We start from the raw sequence: 24,851 nt of genomic DNA on the forward strand, positions 1-24,851 counted from the left end.
AAAAAAAAACGTCTGCAGTGTCGCTGCGTGCGCAGATTTCCAAACAATCCGCTGCGTCCTATGGCTGCGTCCAGTGTATAAGAAGAGACCGATCCATGTAGCTTATAGAGTTGCGGACACCAGCAGGAGAGTTGTAGCCGACCTCAACGTTAACCTGCCTGTTCATATAAACAACAGTGAAGTATGTGATTTGGAAGTTTTCTTTTATAGCAAGTGTCCTTTTGCTCACCATGACGCAGCCGGCGGAGAAAGGTACGACTGGCTATAGTTTTTATTTTTCCTTAAAGTCACCATAGACTGTTAATAATATACAGTCTATGAAAGTCACCAACCTTAGCATAGCCAAATTACCAAAACCTCTGTCTCGAAACCCTGCGAATACTTCCCTGAAAAAACTGGGCCATTGAAAGACCAACTCAGCAGTTTGCTTCAAGTGTCGTTAGAAGAGTTCATGTGACTAAATTGGAAGTTGTCAAAACCTTGACGTTAGCAGTAACGGTTTGCTAGTTTGTGAATGACATATAAAAAAAAGCTACGTTTAGCTAAGCTAATGCTGCACATCTTTTTTTTATTACACAGTTTGTTTTCCCAGTAAGGGGTAAACACAAAATTTCCCATTGGGCTGAGTTAAAGGAAATGTACAAAACCAGGGGAACAACAGATGGCAGGTTCCCCTCCACTCAAAAATGTGCTTTTTAAAAATTATTACTTTATGAAGGTTTACTTTCACTGTGCAGAATGAGAAGATTTTAGCTAACGTTAGGTGACTGCACTTTCTTTGGTGGAAAATCCATAACACTAATTATTTTTCAGAGCCTCATATTTAATATCTTAAAGCTTTATATTGGATTACATCTTTTCTAAAAGTACCACACACACACACACACACACACACACACACACACACACACACACACACACACACACACACACCCGATTTTGCAGGTTTTCCCACTTACAAAGCATGTAGAAGTCTGTCATTTTTGTCATAGGTACTCTTCACTCTTCAACTGTATGTGAAATACTGAAGTGTCCGGTGGTGTTGGTATCTCTTCCTGTCCATGTTTTACACTGACTTTCATAGTGAAGTTAGACTCCAGATGAAACCATTGATCCGGTCTTTATGTTATTTTATTTCTTTTACAGTCTATTACCGCTTTGTGGTGCTGTTCTTCAACTGCCTGCTCACATTTGGCTCTTACTTCTGTTTCGACATCCCCAGTGTTTTGCAGGATCAGTTCCAAGGGGTAAGTAAGCGGTGCAGACCAATGCAAAGAAACCATCAGCATTGAATGATCTCTCCACATTAACTCAGCAGCATCATTGTAGTTTGGTGTCCAAAGTATGTCCTCAGTTTGTGGCTAGTTAGATGATAATTTAGCTTCCCCTCATCTGACAGAACCTGACATGTCCCAACGCAACAGTGGTCAATGGGACAGTGGACTGTGTGGTGGGATTAGGGATGACCCCTCAGCAGTACAATCTTCTTTATGCAATCTATGCTTGGACGTAAGTGTACACACACACACACACACACACACACACACACACACACACACACACACACACACTCTACTGTAATCTATTGAAACATGGCTTATCAGAAAACAGCTACAGTTGGTGAACTTTTCTCCTATCAACAGGAATGCAGTAGTGGTGATCATGGCTGGGTTCCTGATTGATAAATTAGGAAACCGCTGTAAGTTTACAAATATCTTCTATGCAAATCAAACAACTGATTTACGGTAACTCATGGTAAACGGATTCCCATTTCCTCCTCTCTGCAGTTGGAGTATTTCTGTTCTCATTTCTGTGTGTTTTGGGCTCGTCCCTGTTTGCACTGGGTTCCCACTTCAAAGGATCTCCCTATCTGCTGCCACTTATGCTCACAGGCCGACTACTGTTTGGATCAGGCAATGGATCTCTTACCAGTAAGGCCACCTTCCAAAAAAGTCCCACTCTTTGTGTTGTCCATTCAGAGGAATGTTCCTAAACCACTCTTCTCATTTACTTCCTTACCAGTTGTTCAGAACCGCATCACAGCGTTCTGGTTCAAAGGGAAGGAACTGGCCTTGGCTTTCGGTCTGACCCTGGCTTTCTCTCGCCTGGGTTCAGTCCTGAACTTCTTCCTCACGCAGAGGTTTGAAGAACAATATGGCATACAGTGGACACTCTGGGGCGGTAGGTAATTAATTAAGGGGATAGAAACATCAAGGTTCATGGCATGACTGACTAATAGCAAAATGTAAAAAAAAAAAAAAAAAAAGAAGGTTTAAGTAAGAGTATTTTTCACATGATGCTTTCCAGGTACACTACTGTGTGTGCTGGGCTTTGTATCTGCCGTTGTAGTCAGTGCCCTGGACAAGATCGGAATGAGGCAGCTGGGTCTTGATGGCGCCATCCGAGAGGAGTCCCGCAAAGTGGTACCAACATTATCTTTTTAAGAAAACCTGTTTCAAACATCATTATAAAGTGCAAGGATACTGCAGACGGAGCATCTGACCTTGTTGATTGTAACGACTACGTTTGTTTCTCTGTGTGTGTGTGTGTGTGTAGAGGATTCAGGATGTGAAGCTCCTGTCGCTAAGATACTGGCTGCTGGTTCTCACCATTATGTTCTTCTACAATGGCATCTTCCCGTTCATCGCAGATGCCAGGTAGAGCTATCGACACACAACACGTGCATATTTCTCAGGGTTTTGAAGGCCAGTAAACAGTCTGACAGACTTTTAGGGAAAGAATTCATTCGGGATGTGTATATGTCATAAAACCACTGTATTGATATGAACCTAGTGCTGTCAAAAGAATAATTTTGTAGTTTTAAAATACTGCTGTTTTTCCTCTTGTCCAGTAAGTTCATTCAGGATAAGTACAATGGCTACAGTCAGAAGGAGGCGGCCTATATCGCCGGGGCGGTTTATGACAGCTCACTGGTCCTCTCAGCCAGCGTGGGCATTCTCATAGTAAGTATCTATAACCTAAACCTGTTTCTCAAATGTTCAAAAATCTGGCGTATGAAGCAATATGAAATAAATAGGTGCATTGGTGACATTCTCTTGTGTTTTTGTTCCAGGATTTTGTGGGTCTGCGGGGCGTTTTTGCATTGGCCTGTGCCATCTTCACGCTGCCTGTGTTTGGGCTCCTGGCCTTCACCTTTGTCCCTCCTCTCGTCTCCACCATATGGCTGGGAGTCACCTACTCCTTCGCTGCTGTGAGTCAAAGTCAAAGCCATTGTTTTAACATTTTAATTTCTAACACCTACTTTTTCTCAGGCAGTTCATTTTTTTGTATTGGTTTTAGTCCTGAAGAAGTTATCAAGGACTCTAGGTGTATATATTGTTGTCACATTACGGTGACCCCCAGTTTATAAGGGTTTATGAGGACCCCCTTGAAAATGACATGGTGCATCTCAAGGGGTTTATCCTCTAATTACAATTTTAAATAAATAAGTGATTGACATGTCTTATTCTTTCTCAGTTCTAATGTGTTGGGGTGGGGATTTTAATTGTGAAACGTGTGTGTGTTGTATCTTCATTTAAACTATCTGTGCTGTATTCCAGGCAAGCATGTGGCCGTCTATTCCCCTTGTGGTGCCTCAGGCGACTCTGGGAACAGCCATGGGTCTGGCTACCTCCATACAGATGGTTGGGATTGGGGTGTCCAATCTGGTTGTTGGGCAGATTTTGGGCACCAAGTCTAGGTAGGAAATACTTCAGATCAGGCTCTCATTGCAGTGCACTTGATGGTCCATGCTGCATGTTAGATCTTTACTTACCTTCCCTGTTTTCTCCATTTCCTGGCCAGTGAAACTAAAATTCCGTTGTGGCGTTGGCAGAGGATGATGATCTTCATGTTGGCCAACACCATCGCCTGCATCGTCACCTCGGTGCTGCTCAACATGGTCGACCACAGACAGGTCAGACATCTCACAGCCTGTATAGCATTATATATATACTAGAGATGCACCGATAGACCGCCCGGTGACCGGAATTGGCTGGTTTTCACGTGTTCGGCCATGACCGGCAGGTCAGTCTGACATATGCTGATTTCATGCCGGTCAATGCAACAATTAACTGACCACATATACGAGTTACAGTTCTCAAGGACGCACACACACACACACACTCGGACGCTACAGCACAGTATCTTTCTTTTCTCTCAACTTTTCCGCCGTGTGTCGCGCGTACCCGCTTGCGGTGTGAAGTGTGTGTCCGCACTATTCTCGCACATGTAGGGAACCTCGTGAATTAACCTGCAACATGTCAGCTGTTTGGAAATTCTTCAGCGTGTGTGCAGAAGATAACAAGTTTGTAATATGCAACACCTGCAAGGAAAAATGTAGGGCGTGTAGCGACGACACCAAAAACCCAAATCACATTTTTTTTGTTGGATATTGGATGTGAAAAGAAGGACATGGTTCAAACATTGCACTTTAGATGTGTGTGAATTTCCCACAAAAAATGTTCTATTAAAGAAAAGATGGAAAATACATATTTGTGTGTGCTGTAAAGTGGTTAGAAAAAATGAAATCTGAATCGGCTAAAATCGGTATCGGCTGGCCTTACTCAAAGAAAATCTGAATCGAACTAGAAAGTTGTAATCGGTGCATCTCTAATATATACTGTATGGGCTGCGTGTGTCTATTGTCAGCTGGCTTCAGCACAGGATGCAGCATGTTCAGTTCATATTTGTTTCTCTGCAGGGCGGGATCCTGAACAAGACAACCAAGAGGTCGGGGCCGGCAGAGAGAGACTCCGACAGAGAGCCGCTCAACCCGGGAGAGGAAGAGCAAAATGAGGATGAGGAGGACGAGGCGGTCAGATCTCATTCTCTCAACTCTTAAGTTTGGGTTATACTTTACTCAAGTTTGAACATTTCTCTCTCCCTTTTTATTTATATAAATAAAAAGAGAGAGAGAGGTACATGTTATATACTGTGTGTGTGTGTGTGTGTGTGTATATGTATGTATGTATGTATGTATGTATGTATGTATGTATGTATGTATGTATGTATGTGTATGTGTGTGTGTGTATGTATGTATATGTATGTGTGTGTATATATATATATATATATATATATATATATATATATATATATATATATATATATATATATATATATATATATATATATATATATATATATATATATATATATATATATATATATATATTGTATTTGTTTTTATATTGTATGTTTTTAAATTGAACTTGGTTTATTGCACACCTCACTGAAACCACCTTGCTTCTCCATACTGTATCTGCTGTTGCTACTACAACAGATAATTTAAACAACCAAATGGTATTGTTGTATTATATAACATGTGAACCAGGTATTGCAGATTTTTCAGTAATAAATAAAAATACAATTACGCAAAAAACATCAAAACTGTATCTTTAACTTTGGACTTTTTTCCAGTTGATTTGAGATGAAACACATTCTATCAGTCATATCATCCAATATCAACTGTACTGCCATAACTGACAGTGAGGTCACTAAATAATTTTAACATGTCAATATGCATGTCTCAAAAAAATTCTGTGTCTGTGTTTTTACAATTTTTTTTTTTTTAATGAAACTATTTGTACATCCTATCGGTTTGTTCGTGGTTAGAGATTTCACTATGTACTTAAAGAAGGGAATTTGATCTTTTTCACATTGCCAAAATGGCAAAAAAATGTGTCTGTGCTACATGGCTTTAAAAAAAAAAAAAAAAAAAAAAAAAAAAAGAAGCTTGATACCTACAAGCTTGCTTGGTACATGTTACTCAGCACAGCATTTTTAGCACTAGGTGGAGCTCTTTACACATTTGTTTGAAGTGGATAGACTACACCTAATGTAGTGTTAGGGGGGTATTGTAAAGATTTGAGTGTTTGTCTCAATGGCCTTTACTTCAACTCTTCAGGTCCCATATCCAACCTTCTATTTTAGTTACCTGAATTCTTAGTACCTGGTTAGTGTGGGGATTTTGGGGGAGCTAGTCGTGATAACAGCGCTTCATATCACATCCATCATGTTGTCAACAACTGCAAGAATGTAGGCTACATTTAAATAGCTACAGGGAAATATGGCAGCACCACAAGTAAGTGTAACATGTTTTCCTTGTTTACACTAATGTTCCTCCTATTCTTTTGAGCCTGTACACATCCCTTGCAGAATAATTTGTGCCAACTTATGTTGCTGTTTTAGTAGTTTTACAACTTTAGTTAGTCAAGGTTTTTTTTATGGTTGTTTTTTATGTTTTCCATTTGTATTTGAATTCGTTGTATTACATTTTATTGTGAAGCACTTTGTGATTTTTATCTGTGAAAGGTGCTATACAAATAAACTTTACTTACTTACTTACCACTGCCATTAATTTATAGCTATCATTCATCATTTCTGAAAATTTAATATTTCAAGCTAAAGTAAAATGCAGGAGAACATACTCATCCTCTAAAATCATACAGACAGGCACCATTTATTGTTGGTGAGTCTACTTAAAAAAAAATAAATAAAAAAAAAAGTCCCTTCCTACTGGTGAAAATGTGTATTAATTAGCGCAAGAAAGGTGAAGTAAGTTTGCAGTATTTGAGTATTTTTACAGTAAAATGTTGTTAAAGCTTGTGCTTTCAATCAACTTCCGTCTGTTTTCCCATGTAATCAACATACTGTTAAACGTCGGAGCTGTTTTTAGCATTGGCGTTTGTTTAAATGCAGATTAGAGCGTGCCTAAACTGACCTAGACAGACTTGTCTTTCCTTGAATAATGCTGTAGTCCTCAAATACTTAAAGATCCAGCCAGGTTCAGGGTGACAAACCTCCTGACCCTGATCCTGAATCTGTGCCAGGTTAAATGTGGAGAATTCTCCACTCTAAAGCTAAGCGTTCAGAAGACTGCAGTCCGTGTCGAATAACAGATTACTGAGAGAGAGAGAAAAAAAAGCAATCACATGTTCAATATTTGCAGTCAGAGGGTTATGGAAGGTTCCCGAAAATTCTTTTTTTTTTGTCCAGCTGGTTCTTGTATTCGGCCATAATCCCAACTACCAAACCAAATATCAGGCAGACATTTACTGAAGATTTAAAAAAAAAAAAAAAATGGATTAGATGATACAATACAGCTCATAATCCTCTCAAAAGCGTGCCCCAATCATCAGATTATTAGAATGATGCATCTCATGTGATGACCAGTCAAAGTCACTGGAATGAAGGGAAGACAGTTCCGTCATTAGACACTTCCTTGAACTCAGATTTTCTGTTTACCATGAAGATAAACCCTAAAAATATACCTTACTTAATCTTCTTAAGGGGCATGTGGTAGGAGTTAGTCTTGGATTGCCTGATAGACAACACACTCACACGCTGAGTCAGTCACAAAGTCAGAGAGAGCAACAGAGGGCTTTAACATCTTGAAAGCTGCTTTATGCTTTCTCATAGCCGAAAGCCTTGACAGCATGAGCATTTCCGGCCTCCTCACCCTCAGCAGCCTGGGCAGGATCTGCGGCTCCAGCCACAGCAATGAAATGGTAGTTTTGGACCGGGTCAAGAGGAAGAACTCGGTCAGGCGCATGTCAATTATTGAAGATGGTGAAATTGCCGAGGTTCTTTACCTTATTCCTAAACAGTCCATGATGGAACAGCTGCCTTTCCTCAACCCCAACGACTACCTCCTGTGTGAGAAGTTGGACGGTATTCCTGCAGAGATGTCTGGTAATGAATAGTTTCCTTACGTGGTTGCCATGTGATAAGTTGTTCTACTAATGACTTGTCATTACGATCTATAATTTAACCAGAAAAATGTTTTGTACATACACCATCTTATATTGAAACACAAGCTTGTATTTGTTAGGAGACAGCTCATATATTTAGATTGCTACTTCCAAAAAAGAGGAGTAACAAAATGCTCGAGAGTGAGTTTTTGAAAGCCATGAATATCAACAGCAGGTAATGTAATCACTGAATTAGCTGCACTGGTGGCTGGGTTGGCTAAGTGGGTAGAGCAGGCGCACACATACTGAGAGGTTTATGCCTCGACGCAGAGGTCCAGGGTTAGAATTTCTTGCATGTCTTCTCCCTCTCTCTCCCCTTTCTCACCAAGCTGTCCTATCAAATAAAGGTGGAAAAGCCCCAAAAAATAATCTTTAAAAAAACAACAACTGAACAACAGTCCCATCATAGATACACAAATACTATGGCAATTTCCTGCAAATAAACAGAGAAAATATGTATCCAGTATAAAAACATTTAAATTATTTCAAAACAATATGTCTGGGACTCAAATACTCTTTTGTTCAGCATGGTGGAGGTAATGGTTCTTTACACTTCTCCTGCTGTTCCCTTTGAGAACACACACACACACACACACACACACACACACACACACACACACACACACACACACTCCTGCCCTCTGTGTTTTGGACCACCCCCTTCCCCATGGGCCAGCAGTCCAGTTAGTTCCTCTCCTCACTCTGATCCGCTGCAGTGAGCAGACTTGTGGAAACCAACTGTCATGAAAGAGAAAGGTAGACATTTTTTTTTTAGTGTGTGTGTGGTGTAGAGGATGAGAAAGAGAGGACATGTGTGCCTGCTTGTGCTTTTTGTTTGTCTTTACATAGTTATGATTCGTTTGCAACTTGTGATTGGGATATTTGATTGTTTTAAAGGTCAAAACAAATATTGCTTATGTTATGACTTTGTCTTACCTGCTCTTGCCAATAGTGTTATACTATTCTTGTGTTATACTGTACAGAGTTGTTATTACAAATCTTGTCTAAACCACATTTCATGTGTAATCTGTAATCTCTTAGCAAACAGTAATGATTCTCAAACCTTTCCCAAATCTAGAAACTGAATTTGGAGATACGTGCAAGCACAGCTGTTTCAGCTAATCGTAGAGCATTGTGGGGGCTTAAGACCAGCATGTGATTTTAGCAATAGGTCTGAATTAATCAGTTCTTCGCTCTGATTATTCTATTTTGCTGCAAAGGAACTCAGTCACAGTTAGAGTAAAGTACCACCCACTCATTTCACTAAATGAGTGTCTGTTGAGATTAAAGCCTCCTTAGTTTGCTGTCCTCATGAAACTCCTGAAGTTGCTCCACTGAATTGAAATATTTTTAACATCTCACTAATTGAGCTTTTCTTTTCTTTTTTATTCTGAGTCAAAGCATGTACACCTAACCCTAAGTGCTTTCTAAATGGGATATGTGACTGAAAGAGACCCTGACATTCCATTATGTTTCTGACAAACTACTGGGTGTTCCTGCAGGTGCATGATTGTAGTGAAATTCAATTAAATCTTTGTACCAGAAAAAGCATTTAAGACCGTTGAAAGCTCTAAAGACAATTATTAATGATTATTAACACACATAGCATGACCAAATACAGCTTGTAGTCCATATAACACACACATGAATTATATGACCTCATTGTATGGCTAAATGTATAGTCCTATTGTATATTAAGCATAGTTTACATTGTATTACTTTGTGAGGTATATTTAAACATTAGAAACATTCTAAAGACTTAAAATAGACTCTACCTCACTCCTTACACACACAGATGCAGGTTTTCATAGCTGTACATAGTGGGTTGTGTGATTAGCTGTCCGTCTCAGGTTTCTCTCCATTTGCTGTCTTTCTAAATCTACCATTTGCTAATACTTGACACCATATCAGCTTCACATTCTGGGAGAGATCAAGAAAGAGCAGGAAGACATTTTGGAGTATTGAAATATTTCAACCGGAGGACTCCACACATGAGTTTTACCATTTACACAAGAGCCCACATTAACCTGTATACTTTATATACAGGATAATACAATACACATATTGTATATTGCTGTATACACGCAATAAAATGAAGTGAAGCGAGTCCTTCTCCATCAGTCAATCTGCAACAAAACCATTTCTAAACAGTAGGAGTCTGTGATGTTGTTGTGTTGGCATCACAGCTCTGTCATTAACAAATATCTGAGGCGTTCTAGGACAAAGGCCAGTTTGGCAGTGTTTTCAGTCAAAGTTGGAGTGAGATGTATGAAGGAACGGATTACAACATTCCCACCAGGATTTTGTCAAGTTTGGCAGAAATAACACTTATTTTTCTCAAGGTTTTGTTTTAGATCAGATCGTATGCGACTAATATCACACAGTGTTCGACTACTGCTCTTCTATTGGCAGAAATATTCTCAAAATTTCAACAATGAAATTGCCAAGAATGACCATAATCAAAGCCTTTCTCCTCTTTCTGTAAGACCCAAACTGCTTTTTTGCTTTCATGAAAAGTAGTTTGTTGCTTGCAAAAATCATAAGCCTGCTCTAAAGCTGAAATATTTATTTCTTTATTACTTCCCCTGCACTTTTGTTTTTGTTCTGTAAGTGTGAGGAAATCTTTCTGTTTTGGTTAAAGAAGACACAACTCATACATGTTAGTGTTGTTGAGATATATATATCCAGTGAAGCTGTTAGGGTTAATATGTGAATTTTTTACGACTTTGCATGTGGCAAAACTGTATATCAAAAAAAAGAAAAGATGAAGCCTGTGTGTTTGTTCATCTATTTGTGTGCTGGATGTCCACACAGCGCACTTGAGTCTCAACGTGCCACATTCTTTCCCTTCTCTCCTCTGCTAATCACATTCAAGACCTCTCAAGTGGGCTGTGATTAGATTCTACAGGCATCTACTTCTGCTGCCATATAAACATGAATGAGACAGAAGGAGGAATGAGGTTTTTGCTACAGTATGAGATTAGGTTTGGCATACAAGCTGCTACAATGCTCATGTAGAATACTGTTACTGATGTTGTAAGATTTAATGTGAGAAATAAGGGCTTCCGCGTGAGCTACTGTCTGTCTTTGTGAGACACTATAGATTACTGTGTGTGTGTGTGCATGTGTGTGTGTGTGTGTGTGTGTGTGTGTGTGTGTGTGTGTGTGTGTGTGTGTGACAGGACAATTCTGAGGGAAGGGAATTCAAATAAACAAAAAATATAAATATATAATAATGAGCCTGACTGAAGCTTTTTTCAGTCTGAAAGAGCACTACCTATTGTAATGCTCAGGCAGAAAATAATCACACGTTTTAGTAGTATTGGAAAATGTGTACTTTGTGACCAAAAATGCATACCTGTAATGACATTAACCTAGGCTGTACTTTGTGTTTATTCCTAATTAATAAATGTTAGCATGCTAACACGCAAGCAATAACGTGGTAAGTAATGTTTGCCATGTTTAACACAGTAAACAGTATAGATGCTAAACAGCAGCATGTTAGCATTGTCATTGTAAGCAGGTGAATGCTTGCATTTAGTGTTAGCTAAAAGCACTGCTGTGCCTAAATACAACCTCACAGAGCTGCTAGCATGGCTGTAGACTACTTTTTCACATTTATTGTAACAGGCCACTTTGCTAAATCGACCAGAACGTTTAACTCTTCAACTTTCCTTGCATGATAAAACAACAACTAGCAGAGATGTAGCCTACTTTCTGAGAGTGTAGAAGTTACTAACATGGGGTTACATTTCTGTTGCTTCATTAAAGCCTCATATGAGTGGCAGTTTTTTTTAAAAGAAGTAGGCAAAAAAGATAGTTTATGAAGACTTGGCATTTTCAGGTATTGTAAGATGACATTTAAACATGACATGCAGATAGGCAGACTGAACTGATTAATGCACAATATTTATTTGACAGGGACAGCATCAAATGCACCTGAGTGCACCTGAGTTAGCTATAAGCTAATTTACATCTGTAGTCCCTGGGCAGGAAACAGAGAATAATATATCTGTTAAAATAATTCACACTGTATTCCTCGCTCTCCTTTAGTGCTCCATGCTCAGAATGGCTGCCACCCATGTTCTCCACGGGGGAAGCAGGTCATCCAGTGCTTCCGGTGTGGGGAGCCGTGCAAGGGAGAGGTGCTGCGAGTCCAGACCAGCTACTTCCACATTAAGTGCTTTACCTGCAAAGGTGGGTACCATCAATACATGCACTTTTAAACTATCCTGCAATCATACCTCAGTCAGAATAGACTTATGTTGGTAGGCTCCCTAGGTGTCTAAATTTGGACATTTGGGAAGCTTGAGAGCAATCCAATCAACAGAATTCTCCATGTGCAGTGGAGATGAATTGGTGGCTGCCTTGAACACATGTTGTGACTGAATTCCTGACTTTTGCTCCAAATTACTTCTTGAAATAAGGCTGCTCTGTAACATGAATGTCATCACAGGCCTAATAATACAGTTGTCTAATTTGTCTGGCACTGTTCATTGGGAGTAGTGTACTGTGGTGGTGTTTTGATAATAAATTAGGAGCTTAAACTAATTGTTAATTTCCAGTTCAATTGAAACATGTATTCACAATTTTACATGCAAGCAGTAACGCAAGTCGCATTTCACCCTTTAGGTTGCATTAAAACACATTGTTTTCAGTAGGTTAGTTTTAAATTGAGCAGAATTTGCTGGCCATTCATTAGTTAGCCTGCTGATGCCATCAGATTCAATTTATTACAAAATATTCTGCATCTACAATGGGCTGTTGTGAAAACCTCCTCGGGTTGTCAGATTCACCGGAGTTACTTTGTTTCGGCGAAAACATATTTACTCATCAGGCTATTGTTCCAGACTAATCGAAACCGACAAGCTTCTCGTGTTGTTGCCCTTTCATCACATTGTGACTGTGTTTACAGCGCAGACGAAACAAAGAGACTTTCAGAGCAGAGAAGCCTGCAGTATTTTGACAGTGGGAGGACATGGGGATCGAAGGGCTCTGTGGGCTTCACTGAATCAGAATTTGCCTCAAAATGTTTCACTTTGAATGTGAAAAAAATAGTAATTCAAATAATCCTTTTTTTGTTTTAGTGATCCATGTTATTCCCCTTCGGTTTATTTTCTTCCAAAGTAAATGAAACATAATGGTACAGACAGAAGGGGAATAACAATTGTCTGAGTGATAACACTCACTTTATGCATTTATTACCATCAGAAAATAAGTAAAGATCCATGATCAAAGTTATTTCTCACATCACAGAGGAATGTAGACATGTTTGTGTGTGTTTTATTCAGACTTAAAAATAGTCATTTTAAATAAAACACGTATGTTGCAAGTGAGTCGCAGTAGGACAGGAATAGAGCAGCATAAATCTGTCCTTGGCATCTCTGTGTATTCTGTCGTGGCAAGTTCAGAAGGACAGTGTTGTAAACGGGTTGTGTGGTGTATCGAATGACTCCAAACAAGCTGGGAGAAAACACTGCCTCCCTGTCAGTAACTTGTCAAACACATAAACACTTCAGAAACCCTGGCAGAATCATGAGGTCGCAAAGCCCAAATAGCAATTATCTCATCTCTTTGATGGATTACTGTATGACAACAGCCTGAAAAAAGGTGACGATTTAAACTGTTAATTCATAGTTATTGACCCAAATAGCAAAACACAAATTTAAATCAAATGTATACAGACCAGATGTATCATAGAGGAAGTTACAAATACCTTGTCCCAAGAACACAACAAATTCAGGGAAAAGGTAACGTAAGCAAACCGATACACATATAGAGAACAAAAACTCGAAAAGATTAAATTGTAGAATGAGTTCTGGCTCTTATAGGGTCAAAAGGTTAGTTAATACAAATGTAAGGTAGCTAAGAGATGAGCGCAGTTTAACCAAATGTGGTCTAGTCTAGTCTAACTGTATTATCTCACCAGCTAGTAGCTAACTTTAAAGTGCTCATATTATGAAAAAATCACATTTTCTGGGATTTGGGATGTTATTTTGTGTCTCTGGTGCTTCCACACACATACAAACTTGGAAAAAAAAAAAAAACATCCATGCTGTTTTGAGTGAGATAAGTGTTTCTGAATGTCTTCTGCCTTCTGTCTCCGGGTGAGCTGTTCAAAATCTATAGGTCTTTCTACGTCAGTAGCCGAGACGAGGTGACTAACCGTAGCATGCTAGCACTAGCATGCTAGCTCATTCTCAATGGCAAAACACTGCTACAACACACACTATAATCATCACCATAATCTGCAAAAGAACTACTTACATGTCCCTGTTCTGCAGGTATTCCACGCAAAGTAGGAAGTGCGCCCTCGTTTAGAAGAAGTCTCCCGGCTAATCCTGCCTTGTACTAACTGAAGTTGTAGAAACAAACAGCTATCTAATGTGATCCTTACCTAGCTACTGCGCATGTGCGCCTCCCAACAAAGATGGGATAGAAGTACGATGCCTCACTCTGTAGCTAAAACAGAGAGCTCAACACACGCAGCAATGTGCAGTACATCAAAAAATATGGTGTTTTTTGAAAATTAAACCATGTAAACCTATTCTGGTACAACGTCAAAATACAATTATGAACCTGAAGTAAGCATAATATGGGCACTTTAATGTTTTATGTTGTCTGTGTGCAGTGTGTGGCTGTGACCTGGCTCATAGTGGCTTCTTCGTGAAGAACAGTGACTACCTCTGCCCGCTGGACTTCCAGAGGCTTCACGGCACGCTCTGCAACAACTGTGGGGAATTTGTGGAGGGACAGGTGGTCACAGTTTTGGGGAAGACTTACCACCCAGTCTGCTTTGTGTGCACCTTTTGCAAGTAATTGTGAAAAAAATATATAATATATGGTAAAATATAACTATTTTTTTTCTAAGTTGTATGGTTAACCTCTGTCTCTTTCTGTTTCTCAGACAGCCCTTTCCTGCTGGGGATTGTGTCACCTTCAGCGGAAAGAACTGCCTCTGTCAGCGCTGTATCCAACCCATGTCTCCTACTCCTAACGGCATCAGCTGTTCCAGTAGTAAGTGCACTCTTGTATGATTTTGTCTCTCAGCAAGGATCCAGTTTTCACATCAAAAATATTTATTATTGAAGCTTTAAAATAGACCCAAGACTTTGATCTCAAGCAGAAACAATCAGATAGTGGATTGCACTGAATATAATAACACTGAGTTGACATCAAAATCTGGTAATCCTCCTGGGATCCTGCCAGGTCAATGACTCAGTACGGACTCAGTAAGAGATACAGTAGAACTCAATGCTCCATCTCAACTTGACTTTATCCACCCGACAACTATACATAGGAAAGGGATAAATAGAGGATCCAGACTCATAAAGCCTCTGGATTAAGAGGATCTCTCTTTAGGACCGTACAGAAAGGTACTAATTTAAAAGCAAATCCACAGGAAAAAGCACAGCTACTCAAATAGTTCAGTTTATACATGTATATCCAGAAATAATGTGTGTGTGTGTGTGTGTGTGTGTGTGTGTGTGTGTGTGCGTGTGTTCTCAGACTGCTCTGGTTGTGGTAGAGACATCAAGAACGGCCAGGCTTTGTTAGCACTGGGCAGCCAGTGGCACCTTGGCTGCTTCAAGTGTAAAACCTGCAGGAAAGTGCTGAGCGGAGAATATATCAGCAAGTAAATACAAATCTCTCATTCATAATTCTTTCTCTTCCTTCAATTGAGTTGATGTTTCTTAACAACAAAGGCTAGAATTAAAAACAATGTTAGCACACACCACAGAAAAGAAAATGTTTATTTATTTTTAACGTTTTATCTTTCAGGGATGGGGTTCCCTATTGTGAGAGAGACTACCAGATTCAGTTTGGCGTACAATGTGAAGCATGTCAGAAGTTTATAACTGGAAAGGTCCTAGAGGTAAGAAATCTTTACTTTCAGTGAGGAGTAAGCTCCTGATTGTATCTATATTTGAATATCTTGTAATTTAGATTTAGGCTTTTCTCAAAATGAATATGAATATGACTTGACGGTTGATGGTTCTGACACATTTATCATGATCTTCTGCTACAGGCAGGGGAGAAACATTATCACCCCAGCTGCGCGAGATGCAGCCGATGTGACAAAATGTTCACAGAAGGTGAAGAAATGTATCTGCAAGGTCAGTGTGAGAAAGTACCTGATGTGCATGTACATGCGTTCATGGTGAGGATATACATTTAGGCTTGGATGAATATCTTAATGTTCAGTGTGCAAATTGTTTTCTGTTCAGTGTGCAAACGTTTTCTGTTCACTGTGTAAACTGCATTTACTTTGACATGCTGTAATTTTTTTTTGCCATAATGTCCCTGTCTTTGCAGGATCAACAATTTGGCACCCAGACTGCAGAGACAGCAGCAGAACTGAGGACAGTTACATGGTAAGACCTCCTTGATTTAACACTCAACTTGTGTGACAATTTAATGTGTGTTAGAGGCAGTATGCAAACAGATTTTTCTATCATGGCTTGACATGACACGATATATATATATATATATATATATATATATATATATATATATATATATATATATATATATATATATATATATAACTTTTCTAAATAGCTGTTAATATCCAGCTAGTGTAATTGCTGTTACAAGGAGGATGCAAGTGTGATATCTTACCCATTCTCTTCCTTCCCAGGTCAGCAGACCAAAAACACCTTGTCTTGATTTCTTTTTCCCCAGACATAAACTGAAGGTTAATATTGTGAGCGGGCCTGCCGTTTGCACTGGTGGTTTTCTAGAGTGAGCAGGCTGTAATCTCACGTCTTGAGATTAACCGCACTCGCTTGCTTTACACGCAACACTTTGCTCGCCAGGCTGGCCAATTAGATCTCATGTGCTAATTCAAGGACGCAATAATCCTTCTTATGTGTTTAATTTTTGCATCCAAGAATTATTAAGAGGAGCTTTTATTTTATTTGTAGAGCACCTGTACTGTACAGTATATACAGTAGTATGTGCGTTTCATAAATTGGTTTTAAAGTTGGCTGTAGCATATGGAATTTTATTGTACACCGTGATGCATGCTTGGCTGTGCTATTTCAAATCATCTACTCATATCTTGCATAATTTACAGTAATATAAACCAAATGTATGATATAATGCAAAACATAAGTCTGGCTGATATCAATGTTAGGTACAAATAAGGGTGTTTTTTTTTTTTTTTTTTTCTCGAGTTAATTGCAATATGGAACAATGCACAAAAACTGCATGATGCCAGCCCCACACTGTCCACTGCTGCAGGAAGTTTCTCAGCATCCTATGACTCAAACTAACCGCTGTTTTTAACCCCCTTTAGCCCACTAGATCCTCATCCGAAAGCTCCTGTTCCAGGCCGGGCTCATGCACTCCGGGGAGTCCTGGTCGAACAATCTGTGTAAGTTCTTGCTCAACAACATCTGCTGTACACCTTCCATGGTGCACAATTTGCCGTGGCTTGATTTACATTTTATTTATCCTTTATTTATACAGGGGAGTCGCATGGACAAAGTGTCTCTCTTGCAAGATGTTTCTTTTTGTAAATGAAGACAAACATTTAGGACAATAGCCAATGTGGAAGAACATTCAAATCAATCACATTTAACATATTTCTCTAACCTTACCTTGACTGATCGGAACTAGTTTTTATCTCGTGAGAAAAAAATGGGATTTCAATTGTGGTTGAATGTTGAAGAGCCTTCAAATTGTCTTAAATCAACCACATATTGAACAGGAATTTAGATTTATGTGCTAAATCAATTTGAATTCATTGGCAATTCAGATTGAATTTGATTATAAAAACAACCTGCTGCTTTCGGTGTCCTTTTGTTTCCTCCTTCCAGTTTATTATGATCCATAGACTGTTGGTTTTGTTGTGTGGAATAGACTTTACCAAAACACCTCAAAATATGAGCCAAAAATGTACCTTATATATACTTAAAAGCCTGAGAAACAATGAATACAGTGAAACAGAAACCGGCCACAGATTATAATGTTAATCAGTCCACTTCATGTGCCAAAATCAGACGGCTTGAGGTGTTGTGGGATTCAAGTTTTATTCCTCCCTGAAGTCATGTAATAAGCAACCTTTGTCCTTTGACCTGACGTAACCCATACTGTGTCTTCCCCCCCTCTGTCTCCCTCCATCCTCCCCTCTCCTCCTGTCCTGGTCCCAGGCAAAACTAGATAATGAGATCATTGATTACCAAGACTTAGCAGCCATTCCCAGAGTCAAGGCTATATATGATATAGAGCATCCTGAAATGATATCTTATAAGTCTGTGAACCACAACTCATCTACTTTGGACAACAAAGGCAACAGACAGGAAAAGCAAAGACCTTCAGAGGTAACTCCATTCAATGCTCCAAGTTGTATCTGGTGTGTCATTGTTTTGGGGGTGTTTTTCTTGGTTTGATTTATGAGTCAAACCAAGTGAGGTCTTGTTTGTTCTCATATTGGACTGTGTTTGGCCCCGAAATGCAAAGATATTTATTGTGAAAAATAGACAAATGTATCTTTAATTTTATTTTAGTGCAATATCACTTCTACATTCACAAAACACTCTAAATATCTAGATCTAGGGTACCTGCCTGAATCTAGATACATATTCTCTACTTACATTTATAAGAATTTTGCTGATTCTTTTATGTAGAGCAACTTTTACAACACAATCACAGAATGTTGTCATACTTAATATGGATGCAACTGATAAAAACAAACGTGGTTCGTTGCTATTTACTGTGCCATTGAGCATTCATTTAATGATTTGTGTTAGGGTAATTAGAATAATTGGCTAAAAGTATCCAATAATATAATCATTTTGTTTCCTAGTGCATACATAGTCCATGTCCTAGTGTTAGGACGAGGTTGTTTTTCTTTTTCATATCAGACGGGTTTTGTCGATACAAGGGGATATCAGTGTATGCTGTGTTTCTTTCTGGTTCATTCATTTATTTTTCTTCCCCTGATTTAGTCACCAGGAAACATAAATGAAACCCCAGAGGTAAATATTTCTTTTATTAACTTTACTTAGTTAAGGTAGAGCAGAAGTACTACAGGTATACATACAGCATGTGCCAGACCCCCATTAAAATCATACATATTACACTCATTCTTTTTTATTTGTTGTGCATTTCACACTGCTTTTGTGTCTTTCTTCTTTCAAGGAGAGTTTTGAAGTCAGAAAGTGCATACCAACATCTACAAGCCACAGATCTTTCGGAGTTCATGCGACATACAATCGTCACAGCTACACTCCAACTCTGTCCAGATCACCACAACACTTCCACCGGCCAGGTGAGAAGAGCGCACAAAAGTAAAATCACCTATCTTGTCACCTTTAGTAAAGATATTAGCCTCCCTCTGCTCACTTGTTCTCTCCTTTACCACCCTCCCTTATCTCCTCTACCTCCGCAACTCCTCCTTCCACTTCTTTTGTGGAATAACAAACAGGATTGATGCTTTCTCCCTCTTTGTTCTCTGGCAACAATGACACATGCCCCACTTCCCCTTTATGTCACCACTTTCTCCCTCCCACCAAAGGTAAGAACCCCTGCTCTTCTGCCAGCCTTTTCTGCATCCCTTATCCCCTCCTGGTACTGCTTTAGCCTTTGTTATTCACTACTGATCCTTTATATAAATCTAGATCTGAGCAGTCATTTATAAAACTCTACAGCCGTGCCTATTTAAAGCAGTGCTGTGATTCTTCTAAAGCCTGTTTTATCGTGTGTGTGTGTGTGTGTGTGTGTGTGTGTGTGTGTGTGTGTGTGTGTGTGTGTGTGTGTGTGTGTGTGTGTGTGTGTGAGATGTGACAAGCTCTGACCAGTAATCGCTGGCATCTGTTTTTGGTGGGAAATGAAAATCACAAACAAACCCACACAGCCTTGATTTGTGTATAGTGAACCGTGCCTTGCTTTATTTAGTCAGAGCCTTTATGTCCAATTGTTTCGAGATTCTTTAAAATTATCTTGATGATCCTTTCTGACACTCCAAAATTACATGAAATTAAACTGTATTTAGAAAACCGTTTACTACACTCTTTTTTTTTTTGTAAATGTGTTGTGCGCTCATTGTGGCATCCCCTTTTTGCAGTGCTGGCTTTTTTTTCAATAAGCGATGTACTACAATAATTGTACACGTGAAGAACCTTTACTGCACTTTGTGCTTTTTTGAGTAAGTAAATTATATGTACAGATGCTCTATAATACTGATTGTGTTCCCAGTCTTTTTTCAGAGAAAATGTCCTGTAAACAAAATCTGTAAAAGAGGGTGTCAAGTTACTCCATTTGAATATTTGAAAACATTGAAAGGGAAAAGGAGACACTACAGTAGGTTATTGCTAACAATATATAATTTTGGTTCTGCTAATACAATTATCATTATTAGGCTGCTTTAATGAACACATTGAAGGAACTGACAGGATTATATTTCACTGGAATTGTATTTTTATATGATTTCATGTGACAAATAAATTGATTGATTGATTCATTGATTTTTTAGAATGAATAATCTGCTGACACTGCATTCTTTTTTATCCGCAGATGAAGGCTTCAACATGTACAGGAGGCCTCCAATTTATAAACAGCAAGGTATAATATGACCTTTTAAAAAGTTAATTTTAACGCAGCTTGAAGCAGTTAAATACTGTATTACTTTTAAAGTTGCTGATTCTTATCTCAATTGTGTTCTCACTGAACTATACTTGTGCAATTTTTGTTGTAAATATAAAAATAGTACAGTACTGAGAAGTCTGATTTACCGAACAATTAGCAAAAGGCTAAGAAAAGAACCTGAGGTATTCTACTCAGTAAGTCTGATCTAATTTGGGCAAAGAGCCGAGTCTGTCTGTGAGTCACCTCCTGATGATGAACTACTCTGTCTGCTGTTTCACCTTTACATACAGATCCAAATTCCTTCACATCCCAAACGTCCTCTCTGCCTGGATATGGTCGCAGTGGCCTCAATCCGGTGAGAGCAACAACATTTATACCTTATTCTCTCTTTAGCATTATTGTGTAAGGCTCAGTGACATTCCTTTGATCCAATCAGCTGCATTTATTTTCATTCTGAAGTAGATTATGACACAACTCATGACACAGTGACATTCTTTATGTTTTTTTATGGTAGCTCTAGAAACACACAAAAGAAACTATATAAGGTTTGTCCAACTTTATGAATAGAATAAATGTTTTCCTTTCCTCTTCTCATTAAGCCACGTTCAGCTGATTTCTCCCATTACAGCAGTGACAGATTCAGAGGTAACTATGTAGACATCTTTGTTATTCATCTAAATCAGGGGTGGCGAACCTGTCGCTCTTGAGCCGTATGCGGCTCTTTGCCTGCTCCTTTGAGGCTCTTAATGTGTGGCTGAGGGCTGTGTTATTGGTGGATTTATTTTATTTTTTTTACTTTTTGAAACATTTCAGAGAAGTTAAAAAAAAAGAAGCATTTGAATGATGCATTTGCCAATACATTTGCCAATTATTTTAAAATAAAAAATAATGCAGCAGAGTTTTTTTTATGGACTGATTCTGCAACCTGAGGAATAAAAGCTGCCCCAGATTTCTGAAAGAGTGGCCACAACCGAGTACAACCAGACCTAAAAAGGATTGTGGATAACAAAGACTGTCAGGTTTCCCACTGAGTCAATCTAAGTAAGAAAAAAAACCTATGAAAACTGCTATGTATTATGACTTTCATTAGATCTGGAAGTCACTGTTGCTGTTATAATGTGGACGTGCATGTGTTGTGTGGCTTTTTGCTATGGTGCGTATTTTTTTGTGGCTCTTTATGCTGAACTGGTTGGCCACCCCTGATCTAAATGTTGTTAATCACTACATTATTTAGAAATTAAATTGTGTTGCTTGTTCTTTACCTTCTCCCTCCTTTCCTTTCAGACTTTAAGGTATGTGAGAAGAACTTTATGTGATCTTGAATCCCCCCACCCCCCTGGACTGGCCTCACCTCACTCTCTGCATAAGCATGTTTTAAGAAGTATTCATTCAATTCAGTTTCAACTCAAAGTTGTACATACAGTACCTCTTCATCAATACATATGTTGCACATATTACACAATTGACTCTTTAACCCTACCTTTTATAAATACACTTTACTTACAGTAATTTGGCCATTTGGCTTTTAGCTTTGAAGTGATTAATCCCGCCATGACATTTTCCCATTGCACGTGTTTGCTTCATTCTGTAGCTCATCCATGACGGTCAACATCCATTAGCACCAATGGAAAGAGGAGTGTCTATGCCTAATTTGTTGGAACCAAAAGCAAGTATTGTTTGTATATTTATGTGTATGTTTATATTTTCCCCTGAAGGCGGAAGCACTGGTACTATAGATAGACTTCTATCCATGATAACTGTATAGTCGTTATACAATATGCATGGTATTTGCATGGAACATGATGCTTCTAACTCCATCTCATATCTCAATAGCTGGTAGCATAACCGTACAAAAGATTGTTTAGGTATAGCATGTGTGATAATAAACTTACACTATAAAGCATTCTCAACCAGTTTTTGTTTTATCAAGGTCTACCCATACGAACTGCTCGCAGTTAGTAGTAGAGGGCGAGTGAAGCTTCCCAAGGATGTTGACAGAACAAGACTGGAGGTACAGTAGCATGTGAGAAAGTTTGCCAAAAGTTCAAGTGCAAAAAATGTTTTCAATATTTTCCATTTCATTTTTTAAATAAATGCCAGACCTGGTGTAACATACTACACATACCATGACTAAAACTTACTAGGATGTTGATAAATTCCTTGACAGTGACATCATCTGCTTTTCCTTCAAAACAAGTATTTAGTTTCAGTCAAACTTACAGTATGAGTTTTATTTTAGTATAAGAAATGCAACCAAACAGATTAACTGTGCAGCTTTTCCATGGTCCATTTCATTCTTTTATTATTTCCTTTGCAGCGACACCTATCTCCAGACTCATTCTATGAGATCTTTGGCATGGATAGTCAAGAATTCAACATACTTCCACTGTGGAAACGTAATGACATGAAAAAGAGGGCAAATCTCTTCTAAATGCTGCCTAATCCACTCATTGTTGATATGCAATGCATGTCAAGTTCTGATGACCCCTTATGTTTATTTCTTTGCATTTGACACAAAAATTTGATTTATTTATTTTTTGCCCAATAATTGGACACAATATTGTGTTTCCCAGTTAGTTTCTGTAGGCTAATGTTTAAATGTGTAATACCTCAAAACAGATATGAACATGAGTCTCATAGTCTTGGCTTTGCAAGAAAGAAACATTAAAGGTGCTGTAGGTAGGATTGTGAAGATCCAGGACTTAGCCAAAGAATTTGAACATCGACAACTTCTCAGTCCCTCTCCCCCTTTCTGCAAAAGCCCAGTCTCCTAAGCCCCTCCCCCCACAAGGGAGAATGAATGTGTGTGCATGAGCAGTGATTGACATGCAGTTAGAGACCCCCCCTGGCCCTGATTGGAGGATCTAAACAGAGAGCTGTGGATTTTTGCAAATCGCATAACAGGCTGTAGGTGGTGCCAGAGGAGCTGGATTTTTTATTTTTTTATTTACCTGTCTAATGTAGTTCTACTCGAACATAGGGTCAGTTTCAGCAAATATGATAGAAAGTTGGTTTTATAAGTCTCACCTACTGCACCTTTAATCTTTGAGGCCGGATACCAGACTGTTTCAAACCAACAATCAATGTTGACTTTTGTGACATTTACCAATGCAGAAAATCTTTCCGTTACTTAAGCTTAACCTTTAAGATCTTAATTGGCTAAACTTTAAACAATGTACTGCTGTTGGGTTTTCACTCGACTCAGGGCGGCATCAGATCAGCCAAATGCTCATATATCATTAATTTAATATTTTATTACGTATATATTATATTTCTTAAATATCTCCGCATGGGAACTACAAGATGGATCAGGATAGGCACATTAAGGATCATGTGTCAACATGTAGTTTAATGCATTAGAAAATGTATTTTTCCACTTGCCTTCTGAAAATTAAGGAATTACTGATTTTAGAACACAGTTTCAGAGTGGTTAGGGTATTTATGGTGTTTGAAGTCAGATACATTGATGTCTAAAATGGTTGTGAAGCTAGTTAAAGTTAGTTTGTCCTAATTAAAAGCCTTTGTAGATAATTAGTATTACCCTTTCTGAATAATACGTCATGATACCTGATGTATGGTGCGGTGATTGGGTACATGAAGTACATAACCTGTTATCAGACACGTCATTCTGATACAACATATAAAATGACTCCCTCGACGTTGTCATTATTACTTGTATATCATATTATATTTTTGTTATTCAGTTGATTCTCACTTTGTTGTCTTATGGTTACACAAATGTTTAAACACAAACTGAAAAGAGGATTTTTTATGTGGCTAATGGTCACTGAAATGTGCTTATTTGGACTATAGGAATATTTAAGATGATTGATGATTTATGATTTGACACTTTTAACAGTTTTTGTTTTTTTTCCTCCAACTTATCACTGTATATGTTACATTCACACTGCTGTCTGAGCATACCACCTCAAGCGCCCTGAATAAAATCTTGCACTTCTTGTCATGTCTCGTCCATGTGTCAAGTTCGTTTTTCCATTTCCTGTTTTATTTTGAAGGTTCTCTGTTCTCCCTTGGGTTGTCTTGTTTTACATCCTGTTGTATATTGTCCCACCTTTGTGATTACCTGTCCCTGCCCTAATGTGTGTTGCTGTGTCTCCTTGTCTCCTGTGTCTTGTGTATTTAAGTTCAGTCTTCCCCTGACCCCAGTGCGCTATCGTCTGCTTCTCTGTGTTCAGCTTTCAAGCGGTTTTCCCTGTGTCCTGTTATCCGGAGTTCCTGTTGTTTCCCTTGGATTTTGACCATTGCCTATTTTCCTGGCTTTCCCTTTGCCTGCCGATAATTGGACACTGTTGCCTTACTTTATTAGCTTGCTAAATAAATCATTGGATTCTACATACCTGAGTCGTGTATCTGTGGGTCCATGTTCCTGTGTGCGTGATACTTCTTACAAGTCAAATAAATTAATGTGTCTTTATTCACATGATTAATGAGGTTGTGTATATATGATGGGGTGTCAGTTTTGAGGAGCATCATTTCAGTTTTTTT

The 24,851-nt window shown here is 38.7% G+C and overlaps 2 protein-coding genes across 2 annotated transcripts; both read left to right on the plus strand.

The window, feature by feature from the left end:
• Positions 1-35: 35 nt before the first annotated feature.
• mfsd1l (major facilitator superfamily domain containing 1-like) lies at positions 36-4,947 on the plus strand. The gene is made up of 13 exons (XM_028568213.1): positions 36-252; positions 1,147-1,247; positions 1,400-1,509; positions 1,644-1,699; positions 1,788-1,931; positions 2,023-2,181; positions 2,308-2,423; positions 2,557-2,657; positions 2,852-2,963; positions 3,074-3,211; positions 3,561-3,700; positions 3,805-3,916; positions 4,703-4,947. The coding sequence occupies exons 1-13, from the start codon at positions 231-233 to the stop codon at positions 4,841-4,843; spliced, it is 1,452 nt and encodes a 483-aa protein (XP_028424014.1). The 5' UTR covers positions 36-230; the 3' UTR covers positions 4,844-4,947.
• A 3,478-nt stretch (positions 4,948-8,425) lies between these two features.
• LOC114548154 (actin-binding LIM protein 1) lies at positions 8,426-23,153 on the plus strand. The gene is made up of 20 exons (XM_028567914.1): positions 8,426-8,507; positions 11,805-11,948; positions 14,383-14,566; positions 14,659-14,768; positions 15,261-15,387; positions 15,534-15,627; positions 15,781-15,868; positions 16,068-16,126; positions 17,053-17,130; positions 17,909-18,079; positions 18,707-18,736; positions 18,900-19,029; positions 19,186-19,275; positions 20,274-20,321; positions 20,636-20,700; positions 20,945-20,990; positions 21,630-21,637; positions 21,937-22,011; positions 22,276-22,356; positions 22,663-23,153. The coding sequence occupies exons 1-20, from the start codon at positions 8,495-8,497 to the stop codon at positions 22,774-22,776; spliced, it is 1,755 nt and encodes a 584-aa protein (XP_028423715.1). The 5' UTR covers positions 8,426-8,494; the 3' UTR covers positions 22,777-23,153.
• Positions 23,154-24,851: the final 1,698 nt, after the last annotated feature.

This window comes from Perca flavescens, chromosome 21 (genome assembly GCF_004354835.1).
Source record: "Perca flavescens isolate YP-PL-M2 chromosome 21, PFLA_1.0, whole genome shotgun sequence".
Lineage (NCBI taxonomy): Eukaryota > Metazoa > Chordata > Actinopteri > Perciformes > Percidae > Perca > Perca flavescens.